The sequence below is a fragment of the Pinus tabuliformis genome, chromosome Q (assembly GCF_031772625.1).
Source record: "Pinus tabuliformis cultivar Carrire ecotype Pingquan chromosome Q, CPIR1, whole genome shotgun sequence".
In the NCBI taxonomy this organism is placed as follows: domain Eukaryota; kingdom Viridiplantae; phylum Streptophyta; class Pinopsida; order Pinales; family Pinaceae; genus Pinus; species Pinus tabuliformis.
This window is the reverse complement of record NC_142296.1, coordinates 711,758,245-711,781,073: the sequence shown is the minus strand read 5'-3', so window position 1 is coordinate 711,781,073 and position 22,829 is coordinate 711,758,245. Positions and strand designations below refer to the sequence as shown.

Genomic DNA, 22,829 nt, shown 5'->3' with positions numbered 1-22,829 from the left:
TTTGGAAAGATGTAATGATTGAAGAGTGCCAGTCCATATTGAAGAATGATGTATGGAAAATCATGCTAAGACTCGAAGGAAAATATGTTGTGTCTTCTAAATGGATCTACAAAATCAAGCATGCAACTGATGGAAGCATTGAGAAGTACAAGGCAATACTTGTGGCCCATGGATTCTCCCAGAAAGGGAGAAGATTATGAAGGCAGATTTGCACTTGTTGCCAAGAATTATTTTTGTTGAGAAATCTAGGGCATAGAGATTAAGTGATTTCTCTTCTATTAGTAACTGCTTGTGAGTGTTTTTTACTTCTTTAGATTAGGATCTTCTTTTACTTAGGTTATTAGTGTTCTTCATCAAATAGCTACCAATGCATAAACCATAAAGAGACAAGAGACACGGAATATAGGCTATCAACCAAGGCCAAAACCTCTCACGCTTTGAGAGGAAAACCCAAACAAATTCTTCTTATAGAGATTTCAATTGACAAATACCAAAACCAAGACCCTTGACCTATTTGCCACTCCAAGACCAAGGCACAAGTTCTCTTTACAACCAACCTTTTGCCCCTTTCCTCTTCTACCTTCTTAGCACCGAGATCTAATCATTGTCATAACACTGAGATCTCCTTACTGTATCATCACCAAGATGTTACAACACTGAGACCTTCTTTCTGAGATCTTCTTTCTGTGGTAGTACCAAGATCCTCCTACTGTGATGACACCAGAACCTTCTTACTGAGATGGCATTGAATTCTTCTTACTGTGGTGACACTAAAACAGAGATTGCACCAAGACCTTGATTGTGAGATAGCACCGAAACTGTGAGATAGCACCGAGACTGTGAGATAGTGATACTGAGATATCACCGAGACCTTCCCTCTAAGATTATCTGAAATCTTCTTCACTGTGATCTTTTCTGTGATTTATCCAAACTCCTGTCACTGTATACCGAACTTATCTTCTGAAATTTTGTGAGCTATATCTCAGAGATCATCAAACTGTTTTACTGTGATATCCGCACCTTATTTCAAAGACCAATCCGAGCTACTGTGGTGTAGCAATGCGAAGACCTTAGACCGTTGACCAAGAGTTGACTGCAGGTCAACTTCTGAAGTTTGACCGAAATCTTGAATGTAGAATTGCAGGCCAGATTTCGGCCCCTTTGACCAGCAGCCTCATGCCAAAATTTGGCCCTCATGTCTAGACTTTGACTTTGAACCGTGCGTTGACTTTTTCTCCCTCATTTGACTGGTTTTGACTTGGAAATTATTGAGGTCAGAGATTGGCATTTTAACTGGAATATTCTGATGTACAAATGATGAATTGAATTCTCTCTCATTATCATAAGGAAAGATTATCAAGTTTTCCTCCTTGTCGGGTTTTGTCCCAAGAAATTTTGGTGTCTCTTGATTTATTGTTTTCTGTGATCTCTATTGCTCTATTGAAGTTTATGGTTGAAATTTTCGAGTATAACTACTTAATGATTGGAATGCTCTAAAGAAATCAAATTGTATCATTGGAAATAGTTATCAGTTTGAAAAATTGTCTAATCTTGTTTGCTACTAGAAAATCAACATATTGAGTAAGCTTAATTTACTTAATGCCATATTCTCTCTATTGTTTTTCCAGCATTTCATAGCAAGCACATTTGTATAAGTAACACATCACTTATGGCTTGTTAAATATGGCAACGACTTTGACACCTTAACTTTTTTTGTCACTAGAAATGAGTTAGTTGCTTATTTTCTTAGTCAATCTAGTCTAAATAATTCTCCATTACTATAACTGATTAGACAAGCAGAAGATAGGAATTCCCCCCCCATGCTAGGATGGCATAGTTCCCTTAGTCTATAGTGTGGGAGAAGGCTACCAAGGTGACAGTGGGTAGTTTTCCTGTTGTGCCTCTAGGTTCACCTATTGAGGCTAGAACTTTTCCTCCCAGGGTAGTGTTTGAGAGATAACTCTCTACACCTAACTAGTGATTAAATTAGGAGTGGTAATAATATGTTATTCAACATATATTTATGAACATCCAATCAGAAACGATTATCGTCTAAGCGAAGACATTATTCTTGGTAATGTAGTTATCATTGCATTGTCCCCACAGAATTCAAGGGGGGCCACTCAAACTTGTAATCATCCAATCTCTTTTATCCTTGTGTATATGGTTGTCACAAACCTATTTTTCCCTTTTTATTTAGATGAAGAATCACTTGTGCAATTCTCTCTACACTCACTGTTAATATAATCAGGAAATTAGAATATTACATTTTATCTTTGGAACATGCATGCTACTATATGCACATCTAGTAATGATCAAAATCTAGCTGACATTCTACTTTTTACAAATTAAAAATACAAGTTCTGGAAATAATTGCAAATAAGAGAAAGTTGAAAGTTTCCAAATAACCAGCCTACTGCCAGGAAATTAGAATTACTTTATAATAGTGATTATTTTATTATAGTATGGCTGGTTTTAACACAAACAATGGAAATGGATTAAAAACAAAACATAAAAAGATGCATAATTAATGAAAAGATATACACTAACTAACGTTGATACATAATTTGATAAATTAATGAAAGACGAAGTTACATGTACCCATGGCAGGCCAATAAAAAAATAAGAAAAGGCTCACACTAACACCTTTTGATGAAAAGTTGTAGGCCTGAAAATTAGTCCCCCATTTCCTAGATCGCATCCAACTCTATTATTTGCAAAACAATGAGCACCAAAGCATTAGTAAAATTACTCCCCCAAAAAGAAAAAAAAAATATGCTGCAAAAATCAGTACTGTACTCCCCATGTTTGAACTAAATATTCAAGAAATTACTAAATAAGAATAAAGGCAGATCAGAAACACAAAAGCAGTGCAGCTTTTAGTCACATATCAGCAATAGTTTCCTCATCAAGGCATCTAATATTCCAGATGGAAAAGTTTCACTGCTGCAACCAATAAAGAGACACAGGTACAACTTTCGGCCTATCAATATTATAGAATAATAATACAAACTCAATGCATCTATAAATGACTACGTAAATATATTCGTTCTTTTATGATTTAAAGCCAGGTGAAAAAGTCCATTGAAATAATTTCCCACGTCATTATTTGCAACGGCTATAACCTAATATTTCCACATTATCATGACGACAGACCTCATCTCCACCACAAATTGTTGCATCTCTTTTTTAAATTCTTTACAAATGAAATTTTATCTCACATTTTAATCAAACTTAAAACCTTATGTATATGGTATTTTCTTATAGAATACTAAGCTTTAGTTCAGGTAACTTTATCATCATACCATAGCAGCAGATCATTCATCCATTCTAACAGGTTATTCCCGTTACCCATTGCTTGTTCTACTTCAATGATCGCAGAAACTTTCAAATCCTTGACATATTTCATATAAATGTTAGCAATTTAAATTTAAATCCACTACAATAAAATATTCGTTTCAGTCCCTTGGTATAAACTGGAAAGAGCATTAGCTAATATATTGTCTTACTAATGTCAAAATCAAATGTGTGCCCTTAGTCATTTCCTCTGCACAAGGCTTAAGTGTCCTTGTGAGATTATATCTTAAGATATTTATAATCTTTAAAAGACTCTAAATTTTCTGCCAAGGAAGCATCTTTGACACTTATTCAACTCATGGCATCGCCTTGCATAAATACGAAGTAAATATTCTCTTAAAATACGAAGTTCGGAAAAACAAAAATCAACAATCCTGCCTTAAAACAATTTGATTTCCATGCGTTCAGACATCAATTAAATTATTGGTATTGACCAAATCTGTGCTAGAGCTATTAACTGAAATTTGAAAAGGAACATGTTGTGATATTCCCACTTAGCAATATTGCTAAGGGGAAATATCAATTTTGCCAATTTTGTCATATTTTGCATTTACACTTAGGAAAAGTGGGTTATGGGACCCCACTTGAGTTTTGGAGCTAAGGGAAGGCCCAACTTAGGAGAAAAAGAAGAAAATCGAAATGTTGGTGGATGGTGGGGACCACTCAAGGAGAAATACGGCCCCCTTGGAAATACGCATTCCTTGGAGGGAAACATTGGGGAGTTCGATGGTTGGGCCCCACATGGGCAATTGGGAGGCACAATGACAAAAGAGGAGGAGGCACTCATTTTGGGCATCTTTGATCATTTGAGCATTCACCTTGACTAGCACACGCTTGAGATAGAGGCCAAGTCTGCATGTGCTGTTGAGCACAAGAGATTTTCAGGCGAGAATCTCACCCCTTGCTTCGGTGGACTTCAAGTGCCAGCCATAGGAGGGAATCCCCATCATTTTCAGATCGATCTGGGACCATTGCAGTGTGTGTGTGGAGGAGGTTCAGCAGTGATTGTGCAAGGCTTGCGCAGCTCTTTTTTGTGCCACACGTGGGACTCGAGGAGGAATTTGGGACTAGGATTTGTGGAGGAGTTCAGTGAGGAGTTTTACAAGAGATTTCAGCCATTTTGGGGACATTCGGCAATAACATTTACAGGTGGGTCGAAATACCCAGCAGTGGGAGGAGCTAGGGGAAATTGGGCCAAAATTCCGAGGTCAACATTTGGCCAATTCCTTCGTGGGTTTTTGTTTTTTATTGGAGGAGAGCCCAAGGTTAATTTCCCAGAATTTTCTGAGCATCAAGGGAGGCCCTAGGAGCCATTTCTTGTAGCTAGCGGCTCAGATACCTAGGGAGATCAGCGCAAAGCCATAGAGAGATCAGCCAACAGCATTTTGGGACTTGTATTCATCAATTGTGCTTTGCTAGCTTGCCTTGAGCAAGCCCAGGTGTACACTTTCCAAACACTAGATTGTAACCCCATGATTTCATAATAAAATGGCTCAGAGCAGCACAGTTTTTGGCTCAATTTATGGTGCTTGATCTGTGTGCAAATTTCATGTATGTTTTTGCTATGTTTTCTTTGTTTATCATTGTATATTTCCATTAGGAATATTACAGTGGTATCAGAGCTCATAGTCTTGGCTCAGCTTGTGGGAGCAACATCAGTCTATGACACCAGAAGACCAACAGAACGCGATTTACCGGAGGCAAAGGTATAGGAGCAGAGAGAGGCAATTACAAATTACCCCAAATCCAGTGATAGTTGAACCGGAGATTGAAAGGCCAAACATGGGCGATAATGAGGGAAACAAAAGGAGTAAAGAGGAGTTTGCCCAACACCTTCTCAAGGTCGTTCAGGATTTGTCTAAGGGTATTAAGGAGTTGAGGCAGCAAACTTGCAGCAACAACAAGGGAAAATGGATTCAAGGGGAATTCCAATTTGGTGAGGGCTCTAGAACTTCGCATCACCACGAGGTTCATGGCCCCAATGCACCACTCATTCCCAACACACCATCTAGGTCCACTATCCCCGCGTTTCTAGCATCTAGTGCTGGAGGGTCGCAGGGGCAAGAGGAGATACTCATGGGGGAAAATTTTGTGGAGTATCAGTCCTATGGGCCCGACTTTAGAGAGGCCATTCCCTTCAGGGACTTTTGTCAGTTGAAGGGTAACACCAGGGGAAAAAGGCAAGGCGAAGGAAGCTACACACATGGTATCGATTTGCAGTGCACCATGGGGAGATTGTTCCTCCCGACTTTTGATGGTTCGTCCAAGAGCTCAGCGAAAGCATGGGTTGAGAAGTTAGAAGTCTACTTCCAACTCAACCAAATGACGGAGGGGGAGGCAATTAAGATTGCCACATTGCATTTAGAGGGAGAAGCCCACGACTGGTGGTTCCATGGGCTAACCACGATGGGGCATGCAGGGGTTACAGCCTATGAGGATTTCACTAGGACGGTGTTCGAGCATTTTGAGAGGAGACACCCGAAGGAGCACTTTGGGAAGTTGACAAGGCTCAAGTAGACGGGGAGTGTTGAGGCCTACATCTCTGAGTTTCTGAGATTGTCAGTGATGGTGTCTTATTTATTAGAGGAAAGGAGGGTTTTCATGTTCGTAGAGGGGCTAGCAGAGCCACTTAGGGGATTGGTGAAGTCCAACATGCCCACCAACTTGCAGGACACAGTTGGGAGAGTGTGAGACTTACAAGATGCTCTACCCCAAACCAGAGTGTCGGTAACCACCCAGACAAGGGCTCCAACAGAGGGAGAGAGACACTAGGGCTCCACCACCAACCAGGGGCAAGGACAGTTGGATGAGGAGACTCAGAGAGATCTCTGGAGGAGGAAGCTATGCTTCACTTGTCAAGAACCGTGGGCACCAGGCCATAGATGCACAATGGGCAAGGCCCACTACATTGAGGTCTACTCTGACAGTGACCAGGAGGACGATGTAGAGTTGGAGATAGGTGGAGATGACAGCGTGGCACAGATGGAGAGGGAACCACCACCACCACCCGAGGGAGCCCCTTTCGCACAAGCAGGAGGTGTCCTTGCGTCCTTATGTGGGGTACCTAAGTTTTTTACGTTGATGAGCAGAGGCATAGTGCAGGGGCAGTGTGTCTCAGTTTTGGTAGACAGTGGAGCCACCCACAACTTCATTGATGCATAGATGGTGCAAAGGAGAGGGATCACGACCGAGGAGTTTGAGGGGTTCTCAATCCTTGTGTCAGGGGACAGGACCATGCAGTGTACACACTATGTTCCCGCTCTAACAGTGACTATGGGGAACTATTCAGTCACAGATCATTTCTTCGTGATGGATGTACCGGACACCAATGTGGTGATGGGTGTCCAATGGCTCTATTCTCTTGGTCGAGTCACTACTGATTGGAGGAAGTTGGAGATGGAGTTTACACGGTCAGATGGCAACTTGGTTGTCCTTAGGGGCATGCACTCTTACCCACCACAAATTGTTTCAGCACACAAGATGGAGGTTGACCTGAGGCACGGTGACATTGAGTGGCCAGTGGATTGAGGATTTCTGAGGTCGACGATCAGCCCAGGCCGCCATACCCTGACGTACAGGCCATCTTAGATAGGTACCCAGTGGTGTTTGGAGACATACCGCCAGGGCAGCCACCTGACCAAGGATTTGAACATGCGATTGAGTTAGAGCTGAGGGTACAAGTCGTGATTACCACCCCGTACAGACATCCCAAGGCTTACAGGGATGAGATTGAGCAGGCCATTCATGAGTTGTTGGCACTTGGGCATATTAGGCCTAGCTCTAGCCCTTTTGCTTCATCAGTTGTCCTGGTGAAGAAGAAGGACGAGACATTACGCATGTGCATAGATTATCGGGCCCTCAACAAGAAGACCCTGAAGAACCGCTACCCCATCCCACGCATAGATGAGCTGATGGATGAGTTGAGAGGGGCCAAGTTCTTCTCCAAGATCGACTTGCATTCGAGGTACCACCAGATCAGAGTGAGGGATCAGGATGTCCCTAAGACAGCTTTCAAGTGTCACTATGGGCACTTCGAGTTCTTGGTTATGCCCTTCGGGCTAACCAACACACCTGCCACTTTCCAGTCCTACATGAACCACATATTTCATGGGCAGTTGCGAAAATTTGTGTTGGTGTTTTTCAATGATATCTTGATCTAGAGCAAGACCTGGGAGGAGCACTTGCAGCACTTGGAGACAGTGTTGTGTATTTTAGAGGAGAAACAGTTTTACGCCAAGTTGTCCAATTGTGAGTTCGAATTGACAGAGATGCTTTATTTGGGGTATATTATTAGGAAGGATGGCGTGAGAGTGCATGAGGAGAAGATCAGGGCCATCCGGAACTGGACAGTGCCCCGGAATGTGATAGAGTTAAGGGGTTTCATGGATATTTGTACCTACTACAGGAAGTTCGTGAAGGGCTTCTCTCAGTTAGCAACTCCCCTCACCGATTTGACAAATAAGGGGGCATTTGAGTGCACAGATGGGGCGCAGGAGGCTTTTGAGTACCTCAAATAGGTTATAAGCAGTTGCCCAGTGTTGGCACTTCCAAATTTCACGCAGCCCTTTGTACTTGAGTGCGATGCATCAGGGGAGGGCGTAAGAGCGGTCTTGATGCAGGGAGGACACCCGATAGCTTTCAAGAGTCAAAAACTACTTCCCCACGAGAGGTTATACTCCATATACGACAAAGAGATGCTAGCCATCATGCATGCGCTAACCAAGTTCAGACAAGTACTTGGTGGGAAATAGGTTCTGGGTGAAGACAGACCACAATAGCATCAGATTCTTCTTGGACAGAAACAACTGCAAGAGAGGCAACAGAAGTGGGTAAGCAAGCTTCAGGCATACGACTTTGACATTGAGTATGTCAAGGGTAAACACAATGTGGTAGTTGATGCGTTGTCCAGGAGGCCAACCACCATCTCATTGATGAGCATTGCACCATATTGGAGGGCGCAATTGCTAGTGGATTATTCTAAGGACCGATTTGCTTGTGAGGTCCTTGATGGTGCAGCGACGGATGATCGTTACAGGGTGATGAACGAATTGATTTACTATCGGGACCAGATATATTTAGTGCCCAACTCCCATTTGAGGGAGAAGATCATGCAGGTTGCCCATGACTCACCGTTAGCAAGGCATCAGGCGTTTACCAAGACATACAGGGCTATCAGGGAGGGGCCTTAAGGATGATGTTTTGAGGCACGTCTGAGAGTGTGATACATGCCAAAGGAACAACGGTGAGCAGACACACCCTGTTGGGTTGCTACAGCCTCTTCCTATCCTTGAGGGGAAATGGGAGAGCATATCGATGGATTTTATTACTAGGTTGCCTACAGTCTAAGGCAAGGACTGCATATACGTGCTAGTAAACAGATTGACGAAACCTGTCCTTGACCTCATAGGTGGCTGAACTATTTTTCAGGAAGGTGTTTCGGCTTCATGGTATTTCGAAGACCATTGTTAGTGATTGGGACAGCAAGTTCATGGGGAGATTTTGGCAAGAGTTGTTTCAACTGGTGGGCACGGAGCTCACCCCAAGTACTAGTTACCACCCCCAGACAGATGGGCAGACGGAGATCATAAACAAATGGCTAGAGGGCCACCTACGGAACTATGTGACTGGCCATCAGCGTACATGGATACGGTGGTTGCATTTGGGCGAGTACTGCTACAACACAACGTACCACATGTCTATAGGTATGTCCCCATTTAGAGTTTTGTATGGTTATGATGCATTACCTTTCATTGAAGAGATGTTTGGAGACAGCAAGGCGCCTAGGGGCAAGGATTGGATTCAGGAGAGCCAAGATATTTTGGAGACTCTCAAAGATAACCTACAGACTGCATAGAACCAGCAAAAACTCTATGTAAACAGGGGTTGAGTAGAAAGGCAGTTTGATGTTGGGGATTTGGTCTTCCTGAGACTTCAGCCAACAAACAGTTAACGCTCAAAGAGAAGGGGGTCGAGAAGCTCAAGCCCCGCTTTATGGGTCGTATAGAGTCACTAGGAGAGTTGGGGAGGTGGTGTATGAGATGGAGCTACCCTGGGGAGCCAAGTTCACAACATTTTCCATGTGTCTTGCCTGAAAAAGGCACTGGGGTATCGGGTGACAACAGCTATAGAGTTATCACCCATGGATGATGAGGGGCATTTGGTTCTGGAGCCGGAGGCTATTCTGGACACCCGTGAGAGACACTTGTGGAACAGGGTTATCAAGGAGGTTTTTAATATTTATTAGATGGAGGAATTTACCCGATGAGGATGCCACTTGGGAGGGAGAGCAAATACCTCAGCATCCTTCATTGCAGTTGCTTGAGGATAAGCAACATTTTGGCGGAGAGGACAGTGATATTCCCACTTAGCAATATTTCTAAGGGGAAATATCAATTTCGCCAATTTTGTCATATTTTGCATTTACAGTTAGGAAAAGTGGGTTATGGGACCCCACTTGAGTTTTGGAGCTAAGGGAAGGCCCAACTTAGGAGAAAAGGAAGAAAATCAAAATGTTGGTGGATGGTGGGGACCACTCAAGGAGAAATACGGCCCTTGGAAATACACATTCCTTGGAGGGAAACAAAGGGGAGTTTGATGGTTGGGCCCCACATGGGCAATTGAGAGGCACAATGACAAAAGAGGAGGAGGCACTCATTTTGGGCATTCTTGATCATTTGAGCATTCACCTTGACTAGCACGCTTGAGTTAGAGGCCAAGTTTGCATGTGTTGTTGAGCACAAGAGATTTTCAGGCAAGAATCTCACCCCTTGCTTCGGTGGACTTCGAGTGCCAACCCTAGGAGGGAATTCCCATCATTTTCAGATTGATCCGGGAGCATTGCAATGTGTGTGGAGGAGGTTCAGCAGTGACTGCGCAAGGCCTACGTAGCTCTTTTTCATGCCACACATAGGACTCAAGGAGAGGAGGAATTTGGGGCTGAGATTTGTGGAGGAGTTCAGGGAGGAATTTTACAAGAAATTTCAGCCATTTTGGGGACATTCAGCAGCAGCATTTACAAGTGGGTCGAAATACCCAGCAGCTGGAGGAGCTAGGGGAAATTGGGCCGAAATTCCGAGGTCTTTGTGGGTTTTTGTGGGTTATTGGAGGAGAGCCCAAGGTTAATTTCTAGGAATTTTCTGAGCACCGGGGGAGGCCCTAGGAGCTATTTCTTGTAGCCAACGGCTCAGTTTCCTGGGGAGATCAACGCAAAGCCATAGAGAGATCAGCCAACAACATTTTGGGACTTGTCTTCATCACTTGGGCTTTGCTAGTTTGCCTTGAGCAAGCCCAGGTGCACACTTTCCAAACACTAGATTGTAACCCCATGATTTCATAATAAAATGGCTCAAAGCAACACAGTTTTTGGCTCAATTTATGGTGTTTGATCTATGTAAAAATTTCATGTATGTTTTTGCTATGTTTGCTTTGTTTATCATTGTATATTTCCATTAGGAATATTACACATGTACACCTATAATTTGGGACTGGACTAAACTCGATATTGTAGATAACAACATTAGAGGAGTGTCCTTGTGTTCTAATCCTTCAACAATTCTTGATCATCAATAATCCTTCACCTTAGCTTCTTCCTCCGTACATGAAGAAAGATTTGTGTGTTATTTGTCCATCTTGTGTTTGCATTATCCGCCTCCCTATTTGTGTGCTATCTATCCATCTCGACAGAGACACACAAATAGGGAGGCAGATAATGCAAACATGGAAGATGAGAAAGAAACTGTACTTGAATAATTTCAATCACGGTGTAATGTGAAAATAAATAGGAGAGAGGCATACATTGTGTAATTAATGTAATGCAATTAGAAAATTAAGTATTATCGTGTCCTCACTTAATTTCATCGTAGAAAATGACATTATAATAAAAGCACTCTATGTATATTAACAGTACTTTTAATTACAACCATTATAACATTTATCTACAAGGGTGGCAAGTGCAGCGGGATCCTCTGTAATCTTGTACGAAATGAGGAATGTGATTTCACTTGGGACCTAGGGAATGCAACAAATAACAAGGCAGAAACTTCAGCAGTATTCCAAGGACTGCAGCAATGGAAAGCATGTGGGGTCAAGCACATTACAATTGTTGGGGACTCTTCCATTGGATCACACCTAGAAGAAGGATTGCTTAGTGTAGAAAAGGGGTATCAATCTATACACACCTCCCCTGAATTAAATGCAACAACAGAAAATACCATCAGAGTGCACATGTGGAAGTATATGCAAAGATGTCAGGACAAGGAGTTATGGCCACCTTCTTTTCCTTCAATCCCTTGCACTCTTTTGACAGCAGAAAGCATTCTTTAAAAGTTCTTCAACTTGGTCCTTGATTCGTGTGGGATCATTTTACCGTCATTTGGCTGTTATGGCACCCTTCGTCTATGTTGCAATTTAATCTATCTCAGTGCAGGCCTAAGGTCTTCTAGGTGTGGTGGGGCGACTCATCATAGGATAGGCTTGTTGTTCATGGTTGACTACTATTTGTCTCTTCGTATGCCCCATTGCCACAATAGAAAATGTGTGATGTATGAATTGGAGGACCGCCAACAATACATGAGCATTTATAAAAATGGATGGCATTGGCTCAGCAAAAGGTGCACAAAACAACCTTACAGTGGAGTAACTAGCACCAAATGTGGAAGGAGTAACTAGTAGGGTTATGCTAATTTATCACCCTAACATAGAGGTTACATGTAGTAATGTATAATTATGATACAATGCCAGTTATCATATAATGTTGCACGAAGCGGGGACATATTTTGGAAGTGAAGCATAGGAAGCATGATTTTCCAAAAATCTTCATAAGCGAAGCATCTTGGAATCATCTATTATATTTGTGTGTGTGTGTTTGTATTTATATTCAAAAAAAAATCCAAAATGCCAAATTAGTTGCAGAAGATATGAAAACATGCATATTTGTACATAAATCAAGATAGATATGGCATTCATAATACATCAATGATTATTATTTGAGCATCAACCATCTAGATTCTAACAATTACAAACATACATCAAATTTTAAACATACCACATAGAAGGTAGAAACTTAGAAAGTATAAAAAATTTAAGTAATATAATAAAAAGTAGACATTTAGAAGATAAAGCATTCAAATAACTTATCTAGCAAGTGAGCAACTATCAACATGAGCCATGACCAAATAATAATGTTTACAAAATAGGCCACCTGGCCACCACCAACTGCACACTGAACTAGGAAGACTGAAAAGTTCAAATTCACAACACCAAATTCTAAAATGAATTGTGAATCTATCTACTAATCTCTCCTCCTTACACCACCACAACCACTACATGAGCCTCCACGTGGTGGCAATGAAGAAGATGGTGGTCGTGGAACTGAAGATGAAGCCCCAATTGTTGTTGAAGACTGGAACATGGGGACCATGGCATTGGATGGGGTGTCGTCTCATAACAATCATCATCATCGTGGATAAGAGAATCCTCCAATTGCTCTAACTACAACAGTCCATCCTCCAAATTGGCCCCATCTGGATTTTTGTCCCAAACCTTAAAGTCTTTATTTTTCTTTGCCTCCTCACAGTAATGGGACAACAATCGCAAGTTGTAATGAACATAAACCAAGCTCTCTACCCGATTTACATTTAACCTGTTTCTTTTAACATTGTGGATGAAACTATAGGTGCTCCAACACCTCTCTGCAGAAGAAGTGTTCACCACCTATGAGAGCACTCGTATTGCCAAACATTGTAGATGTGGAGTAGCACCTCATGCATGTTCCACAACTCAAGAGAAGACAAATTTCCTCGACCTCGAAATGCATGATTGGCCCCGAATGCACCAGTAGTAAGGATATAGTTGCTCAATTGTTTCTGTATGATGTCACGCTCCTCCTCATCAGGGACTAATTTGTCCAATGCTTTCAATATATGTTGATTTTTTGTGTAGCATCGAGACGTATTCCCACATGCCAAAAGGCCTCTTAAGTTGGCCTAGAAGAATTATGAAAATTAGAATAAATAAAAAAATATTTTCTAGGCATCATGTAGCCTCAAAATGGTCAAGTCGATCCCACCATGAAAGGGAGTGTCCCTTGGTCAAAATTCATCCATCTTGACAAGTATATATACATAATGTGACATCTTCATTTTCACCAATAATCATCACATCATATCTTCTCTAGTAGCCGCACGTGGGAGCAAATAGAAGTCAAATTTACTGAGATTTGACTGAGTTTGAAGTTTGGCCAAAGTTGACCGATGAACTATTGTTTGACCAAGCCATCTGGTTGAGTTTGACCGAGCTATCTAGCTGAGTTTGACCGCAGAACAAGCCAAGTTTGACCACAGAACAAGTCGATTTTGACCACAGGAGAGGATGAGTTCATTGCAGGTTTGATCGCAGAAGTTGACCACAGGTCCAAGTTTACCACAAGAGTCAACCATAGGTCCAAAGTTGACCACAGGAGCTAAGTTGACCAGACCAAAATTTCACCAAATTTGACTATTTGGGTGGTTTGACCAGTGTTGACTAGCTGGAATTCTAAACAAGTTTGGTTGGCGTTTAGACTTGGATTTTGGCACTGATTTCTAGACAAATTTGGAATTGTAAACTTTGTTGAAGAATGATTTCTCCTAGAATAAAAGTTGTTGGGTTTTCTCCTAAGTTTGGGCTTCAGAGGGTAAATTTGTGGTCTCTATTGTGCATGGTTGTCTCTTTATGATCTTTTTGTTTTCACTGCATTACCATTGTGATTTGTTGTGTACAACTGCTCAATGATATTAGAGGCATAAGATAAAATGGTTGAAAAATCATTAGGTGGTAACTATTGAGATGAAAAAATAGGTATGGAATGCAAACACAAAGAAAAATGAACTCACAATGGAATTTCCATAGGCATTGTGGCATGTATCGTTGTTACAATACCTTCTACTTCCTTTGTTTTGCTCATAATATCCAATTCCTTTGCCTCGTGCAACCATGGAATGGTAATCAATACAGTACTATTGGAAAGCCTTACATTTCTAGTGGCCTAATATTTAACATGTCCTAATAGCTAATTAGGGTTATAGTTTTGGACCTTTTGGAATATTATTGGAAGTTCCCATGTGACTTGCTCCACATGTTTGAGTAATGGGAGTTGATGCAACATCCACTTGATACCATGGTTGTCAAAAGCATAGGACAACTAGTCATAACTTTCTCATATGAACTTTGATTAAGGTGACCTTTTCATCGATCAAAAACTCTTGATGTGAGAATATAGTGTTGAAGCATTGGGAATTTTGTTTGCAAAGTTCTAACCTCAAAACAGACTATTTAATTGCCCAAATTGGCTCCAAAAGTTTCAAGACCTAAATCACCAAAATAGCATCTGCCCCTAAAATGGGGCCCATGAGTTAAAAGCTCTAATTTTTCCACTCAAATAGTACAAAAATAGATGAAAAATGATACAAAGATCCATTTTGGATCATATCTCCCCATTTTGGGGGGCTTTCAATAGCCAAAAGCTTTTATTGAAAGAGGTGAGAAAAATTTTTCCTCCACGTTTTCCTTGGAGTTCCATTCAGCTTTGCTTGGAAGTTACCCTTTCAATGCAACCTGCGAGACTTCTTGTTGCCTTGTCTAGTTGTTCTTGACTTCTTAGTGCCTTTGTAAAACTGTATCCTCTGCTAACATTGTTAGAACTTTTAGTGCCAAGTCTTCCATGGTAGGGTAAGACTTGCTTGTCATTTTGTTGATCTAACATGGAAGTTGATTTTTCATAGGATATTCTAAGCTGATAATCACTTCTTATGATTTTTTAAGTTAATTTTTTCTAGCATTCACATTCACCATAAAGTAATTACACAGAAGATCTCAACAGTATAAACAAAATGCCAATATGATCATAAAGAGACAGCCAAACAAGAGACACAAGAATTTACCCTGCGAAAACCCAAATGGGGCAAAAATCCAGCAACATTTTCCTTAGAGAAATTATTAAGTTCAACAAGAGATACATCTAATCTTTTAGTCAAGGACAAGGTCAAACTGAGCATAACCAAATCTAGGGCTGACCTGGTCAACATAGCCTCAGAAATTTAGGTCAAATCTGTCACAGGAAACTTTCAGCTTTCCACAGAGATTTGATCTGCCTCAGGAATACTTGATCTACTCAAGGATTCGGCCTTCTGCCACAAAGAAAAGTCTGCCTCAGAGATTCGATCTTCTTCCTCAGGAATTCGGCCTTCTGCCTCAGATGATAAGTCTGCCCATTAATTCATTTAGCCCAGAGAATGAATCTTGATCCGCTGCCTTTAGATAACCTTCTACGAGTAAAGAGGATAAGAAGAGTTTCCCAGAATTCGTCTTACTGTAGATGAACAGAAGAATAAGTGATCCAAACTTTCTAGCCAAGTGATGAGATCGAATGGGCATATATATAGAGATTGAATGAACCTAAGTGGTGCATCTATAGGGGCAAGCTGACCTGACTTCTTGGAGGGGCCGACTTTAAATTTTGGAGGTAAATAATTTAAATTTCAAAATTCAAATTTCCCTTTTGAAACCAACATGAAGAACATGTCTTATATTCATTATTACATGTACATCAAAGGTAAAATATTAATTATGAAGACCGACCATAGCTACAAAATTCAAAGGTTTCAACACGATATTCTCACATCAAAATCTTTTGAACGATGAAAAGATCGCCTTAATCAAAGTTCATATGAGAAAGTTATGACTAGTTGTCCTATGCTTTTGACAACCATGGTACCAAGTGGATATTGCATCAGCTCCCACTACTCAAACATGTGGAGCTAGTCACATGGGAACTTTCAATAAGATTCTAAAAGGTCCAAAACTATAACCCTAGATAGCTATTGGGACATGTTAAATATTGGGCCACTAGAAAAGTAAGGTGTCCCAATATTATTGTATTGATTAGCATCCATGGTTGCACGGGGCAAAGGAATGGGATATTATGAGCAAAACAAAGGAAGTAGAAGCTATTGTAACAGCAATACAGGCCACAATGACTATGGAAAATCCATAGTGAGTTCATTTTCTTTGTGTTTGCATTTCATACCAGAGAAAAAAAGAGGAAGCCATAGTCCTTACGTTTCACAGGGTATGTCTTTTGTTTATTGTGTAGAAAGTGTGGTGATTATTGTTTGGCTCTTTTTATTGCATCCTCAGTTTATTTCAGTAATATTGAGTTATAATAATAAATAAGCATTGCATAATAGATATCTATTTTAAAAACTATTAAGATCTATTGACACACTGTCTTAGTGGAATAGTTTACTGCAGTTTACAAATCAATCCATCTACTCAGTTAGCTTTTGGCATTGTACTACCAACTAAAACCATTGTTCTGAGAGTGAATATGCCAAGGATTTGCTCTATTGCCAATGTTATTTAGCTGGAAGATGGTGAATTTTGGACTCTTATGAGCATAAATGTCACACTTGGGTGTCATGCAAAAACAAATCTACTAGTCGTGGGCAATATTCTACTAGATATGAGACAGAATAAGGAAACTGGGCTCGAGGGGAAAATATCACAAGTCTCAATGATTTTGGCAAAAATGAATTACAACAGTTGCAGAATACGCGAGCTATAGCAACCTTTCCATGGAGTTTTGCAGCTTGCTTCCAGATGAGAATTCTATGGTGATTCTGGCAATATTTTGTTTTAAAATGAAAAAATCGCATAGAACACCAAGTCTATGAGATCATAAACAAATACAAAATTTTATGGACCAGTAAATTTGCATTAATAGGCAGGAATTCAAAAGATTTAGGGAGAATGAGCCAACAACGTGTTGTACGGCTGCCAAGAAGCACCCATGACTGGATCTCACAAAATTTTCTTGATAGAAGAGATTTGAACGATGATCAGCATAGATGCAGGGATCAAAGTTGAAATCTGGGCAAAGAGAAAGTTCTAGAATTGTAGAACTTCACAGGCCTAACCGAAGTGTCTGACACAAATGATATGTACACACAATCAGCAACAAGAATACTTGCACAATAAGACAAAGTGCGAAAGAAAAGTGTTGTAAAAGTACATGTGATGTACACTTCATATATCAATATGTTTATATAAGAGTACAGAGAGTTCCAAAAAAAATCTAATCAACCAATGAAGTTATAGGTGGAATCAATCAATCAGGTGATTAGTGGCATGGTAGGGGAAGTGAAGGAGTGATTTGAATAAGCAAAGGGATTATGTCTCCAATTCGCCTCCCTGAGTCGAGTGTTACAAATTATAAGGTGTAACTATGACACAATGCCACCTGTCACTTATTAAATCTCACGACGGAAGAATTCTTTGAACTGCATTCTGTGAGGTTTTTCTACTAGATGTCATTTTTTCTAAACATTTTTTCCAGTATTCCTAAAAGCACCCGTACTAACCAGATACTGTGGACATGTACTATCTTAAAATGCAGGGGCAGAATGTATCCAATTTAAAACCAACATGATGGTTTATCATGTAACTACATAAAATTATCTCCTTTCCATACCATATCAGTAAGATATGCATAAGATTAAAAAACAAAGAATTCCTTTAAATTCCAGAGGTCCATCCTTTGCTGAAGCGACTAGCAAGTTACAAGGTAACCCCCTAAACCATGATGACGGAATATTCATAAGGTCCAGTGTCATAGTGGCACTGTTGGTGCCCTATAAACTCATAGAGACTGGTGCCAAAGTAGAGACCATGGGTGCCTAACAAGCATGGAGTTACAGATAAGACAAAAAAATAAAATCGTATGGAAAATGTGTTATCAAATCTGGGTCCAGTTCAGTTAGCACGGGCCGATGTATTTCACTAAATTGCATTAAATGTTTCCTATCGTCCTAAATTTAAGTGATTTTCAGCATTTTTTTTCCTAGGATAAGATACTGAAGTATTTGCAGAATGTCCGAAATTTGAGTTCAATTTATTCAAATTTACTTTGAACTAAATTCAACTAGACTTGCCCTAAGCGGCGTCATTTAGATATACACACTCACTCTGGGCCTCTTTCCACAAGAAAGAACTGTCCGCATGAATCACCTTGCACACTTCTACTACTGACAGTAGCCCCAGCATTACATTCTTTGATAAATCATTCTTATTGTTATTATTAACTGTGAAAAATCATTAGAGGAAAATCATGACATTTACAAAAACGCCAAGCAGCTCCCTGTTTAGGTTGGGTGAAATATTCATTCCACAAAATGAACTGGACTCAAAAGTGTGCATATTCATATATACAGAAAAAAGGAGCCATTGCATTACAAGAGGTGAAGTCTATGAATCCAAACCTGTTCATCAAATGAAGAGTTCCCAAACAGAACAGCGGCGGAGGGGAAATGTCGAGGATGTGAGACAGAGGCAATGGACGTTTCAAGAAACAAACGGCGGGCACTTCTCAGGGCCGATGACATCATCTTTGAAGCTCTTCTCTTATTTAAAAGCACCCGCCCTGCATTCGCATCGGTAACCTGTATGCACGTTTTTAAATATACATTCCCTTCTCCTCTGAACATGCAAATAAAAGTATCAAATGTCTGAACCCTCGTGAAGGAATGCTCTCGTTTTAAAAACTGCTGGTTTCGTCGATCACTCCCTTCACTGAAGGGCGGCGGCCTCTCCGTGTGCGGGAAAATCGCTTCGTTCACATGCCCACTCTTGCAAAGTTCATATTTTGAACGAGGGGAAATCGCTGTGATTGCACAAGGTGAGCACAATATCATTTATCAAAGTGAAAATAGCGGATGGTAAGCGCAATACCAATTATCAAATTTAGAATTCATATTTTAGGTCAATCTTGTTTATGCAGCATACTTTTGTGTCCTAAATAGGTGATTATACTTTTATGGACTAAAATAATATTTAAAAATGTTTGGGATAATTAAAAGTAACTAGCAAATGTTCCAAAAGGTACAAAGAGAGGCCGATAGGATTATTAAATTGGAATTGTTGAATTTTTTTAGAAGAGATATTGGTTCAATCACCCTGGTCGCCTACACTGCCACAACTCTTCCCGGTAAACCCTGACAGCGATTCTGCTTTTGTGAAAAATTAAAATTTGCACCAGTAAACATCACACATATACCTATACAGCTGGATTGTTGATTGATATCTTTGGGCGTTGAATAATTTAAGGTAAATATATTCGCTATTACGCGTTTGTGAAAAAATGAAAAGTTGCACCAGTAAGCATCACAAATATATACAGTTGGATTGTTGATTCATACCTTTGGACATGCTCGATTAAAGAATAATTTAGGGTATAATCTATTACGTAAACAAAGGACCAAAGGGGGAAGGGGTGGGGTTTGTGTACTGGATCAAGCCTCTGAGATTCATGGGAGAAACGAAGGAAGAATCCCCATCCAAAACCTTCTCTGCAATCATCCACTGTACCCTCTCAGTTGGATGAAATTTGTCCCAGTAAACATATTCCTTGGGATCCTTGCAGATTGAGCACCCTGGATCCAACCCACAGCCTACATGGCCATTGTATGGACCATCTCCACAGAAAACCTGTTGACCCACCCGTACCTCCTAGTCTTCGTCATCCAAAATGAGGTCTAGTCTGCAGCACCCTAGGCCGATGGCCTAGGCTGCCCTGGTTCGAGTCCTCCTGCGGACGGAACCCTCATCGCTCTCTTTTTCACATCCCCCCTCAGGTGAGAAAGGATCCATAACCCTATATAATCTTATTAATGAATATTATTATATATAATATTATATTAATATTAAGGTTTAATCCTATTCATATTACCAAAAATAATTTAAGAGAGTCATAAACTAAGCAATATGGGGATTAACAAAAAAAATTAATTAATTAATCTATAAATAAATAAAAATAATTGTTTAGGAAGAAAGCGCAGGAATCTAGCATCTGTTGATACTCCAGCCATCATCTCTATTTAAATTAACAAGTCTTTTTTTTCAATTTCTAAGGCCTCTCTAAATTTATGATAATGAAAATGGTCAATCCTCGCAATGACCTTAGCCTCTTCAATGGAGATGTGATGATTGGTTTTTTTCTGCATGCTCTACCAAAGCGGAGGAGCGAGACCTTCCATGCCTAATGTCGGCAGCATGTTCACAAATCCTTTGGTTAATGGATCGACCAGTCTCACCAATATAAGGAGCTCGACAAGAACAGGGAATGATATAAACACCCTTCTTATCCTTGGGGTTAATCGGGTCCTTAACAAAATGAAGAGAACTTCATATAGTGTTAAGAGGTCTAAAAGAATAATGAATCTTATGCTTCCTCAAGATCCTAGTGATTTTATCCGTGGTCCCTTGAATAAAGGGAAGATGAACACCGGAAGACCAATCCTTGGGGTCAATCTTACTCTTAGGACCCTTTTCAGCATTTTGAAAAGCCTTAAGACCTTGAGAGCTACTATAACCATTCTTATTAAAAACTTCCAGGAGGTCAATTTTCTCATCTTCAAGGTGATTTTTGTCATAAACTTGCAACGCCCGCCGAAGTAGCTAAGGTGTTGAGAACGCCTATCTTTTGAGCAGGAAAATGATGGGAGCTAGCATGGACTTAAATTGAATTTACTTATTTTAGAGAGATGTTACAATGTTTAACATTTTGACTTAGTCAAATTAAAATTAAAATATAAAATATAAAACTTTCCAACCATGGTTTTTCCTAATTATATTTTTAATCTATGGTTTTTTCCCATGGTATTTTTCTCTAATGTGAGTTATTTAAAGGTTAATATTTAAACTAATCTAAATTCATTTTAACTCTACATCTACCAAATGCCAAAAAAAATCAAATCTCTTTTCACTCTTAAAAAATCAATACCTCAAAAAAAAAATCCCTCTTAACACATAATAAACTTACAACTAAAAATAAATCTAAACTAATTTTTAAATTTAAAATTTAAAATTTATATTTCAATTAAATTATAAAAATAAATTAATAATACATTGCATTTAAAATAAAAATAAAATAAAAATCCTCAAAAATCTTTGCTTTTTTGAGCTTTTTTCTTTCGATCTTTGATTTTTATGATCTTTTTCGTGCTTTCTTGATTTTTTTGCATAGAATCTTTTTTGAGCTTTTGTGCTTTCTTGACTTTCCGTGCCTTTTTTATTTTCCATTGTTTTGTTTTCTAGTTCAGATCAACGGTTGAAAGTGTTTCATCTGATCTAACGGATCAAACTAAAAGTGTTGACGAAAAGTTGATGCATAGGAAAGGCCTATCGGCCTAACTAAATATAGATTGAGTTAGAGAAAGATTTCGGCAAAAATCACATGGAATGTCGACGCGTTTCGAACCAAACCACACTAGTTGGTTCGAAACGCGTCGACAAATGAGATTCCATGTGGTTTGGTTCGAAACGCGTCGAGAAATGAGATTCCATGTGATTTTCGCCGAAATCTTTCTCTAACTTAATATGGATCACAGAAGCCTAAACTCGATTAGTAAATATAGATTGAATTAAGCTTTTACTCATTCATAAATATAATGATACTTTATAACATAATGGTTTTTAAATTAGCTTTTTGGATTAAAAATCAATTTTCAATAGGCTTTTTGCTATTTTGATATAGATTTTAAATAAATTAAGGATTTAAATTATGAAAACATTTTTTTATTTATTGGAATTGTTAATAAAGTATTTATAGAATTTATATTTTTAAGAGTGAGTTAAGTTTATAAGGAAAAATGACATAATTGAAAATTTAAAGGATGAGAATCACCTAAACAATAGTAGTTGAATGATAAAAGGAATAGAGTTAAAATTTTAGTAAACTACAATTTTATAGAAATGGCCCAATGCATGTCTACAAGTATAGGTTGAGGAAAGGAGGCCCACGTTTTTTGGATACGAACAGTCCACTATTTCGACTAAGTTGCCGGGGATAGGTAATGATCCCGAGCTGGTTTGTTAGGCGAAAAATGTTTTTTTGTTTTGTTTATATGTCGGCTGGTGATACACAGAGAAGTGTTTGCTCTCTCTTTGGGACTGATGTAGGTCTCAATATCACAGTTGGTCTCAGGAATGTTAACTCATATGCTTGTAACTTTTTTATTACTTATAAAAAAGTTCGTTTTTTTCCTCGGAAAAAAGTATAGGTTGAGGAATTAACATTTTTTATGGTAGATAGAGAATACAGAGAGTACTTTGGTAATTGCAATGTGTTCCATAAAGGGGCATGACAAGATTTGAATATGACAACTTTAATTTTGATAAAGAGATGGCATACCATTTGAATCATGGACATCCAATTTATTTATAAATTTAAGTCAATATATGTGTTTATTTTCTAATAGGGTTTCCACAATTTTAATTTAATTATCAATAATTATTAGGTGGATGGTAGAGATTTAAACTCTATAGAATATTTTTAAATATTTATGCTACTTGTATATTTGGGAATAGGGATTCCAAAATTCTAGTGGAATAGTTTAGTACAGATTACAAATCAATCCATCTATTCAGTTAGTTTTGGCATT

General features: G+C 39.4%; 1 protein-coding gene across 1 annotated transcript in view; it reads right to left on the bottom strand.

Moving 5' to 3' along the window:
- Window positions 1-19,118, bottom strand: part of LOC149221522 (DNA repair protein recA homolog 3, mitochondrial-like) — a 223,588-nt gene extending 204,470 nt beyond the window's left edge. Inside the window, exons 1-2 of the mRNA XM_089385130.1 lie at window positions 18,651-19,118; window positions 2,647-2,707 (exon numbers count right to left, since the gene is read on the bottom strand). Of these exons, the coding sequence (XP_089241256.1) occupies window positions 2,647-2,707; window positions 18,651-19,082 (493 nt within the window). The 5' untranslated portion in view covers window positions 19,083-19,118. The remainder of the gene's footprint in view (window positions 1-2,646; window positions 2,708-18,650) is intronic.
- Window positions 19,119-22,829: the final 3,711 nt, after the last annotated feature.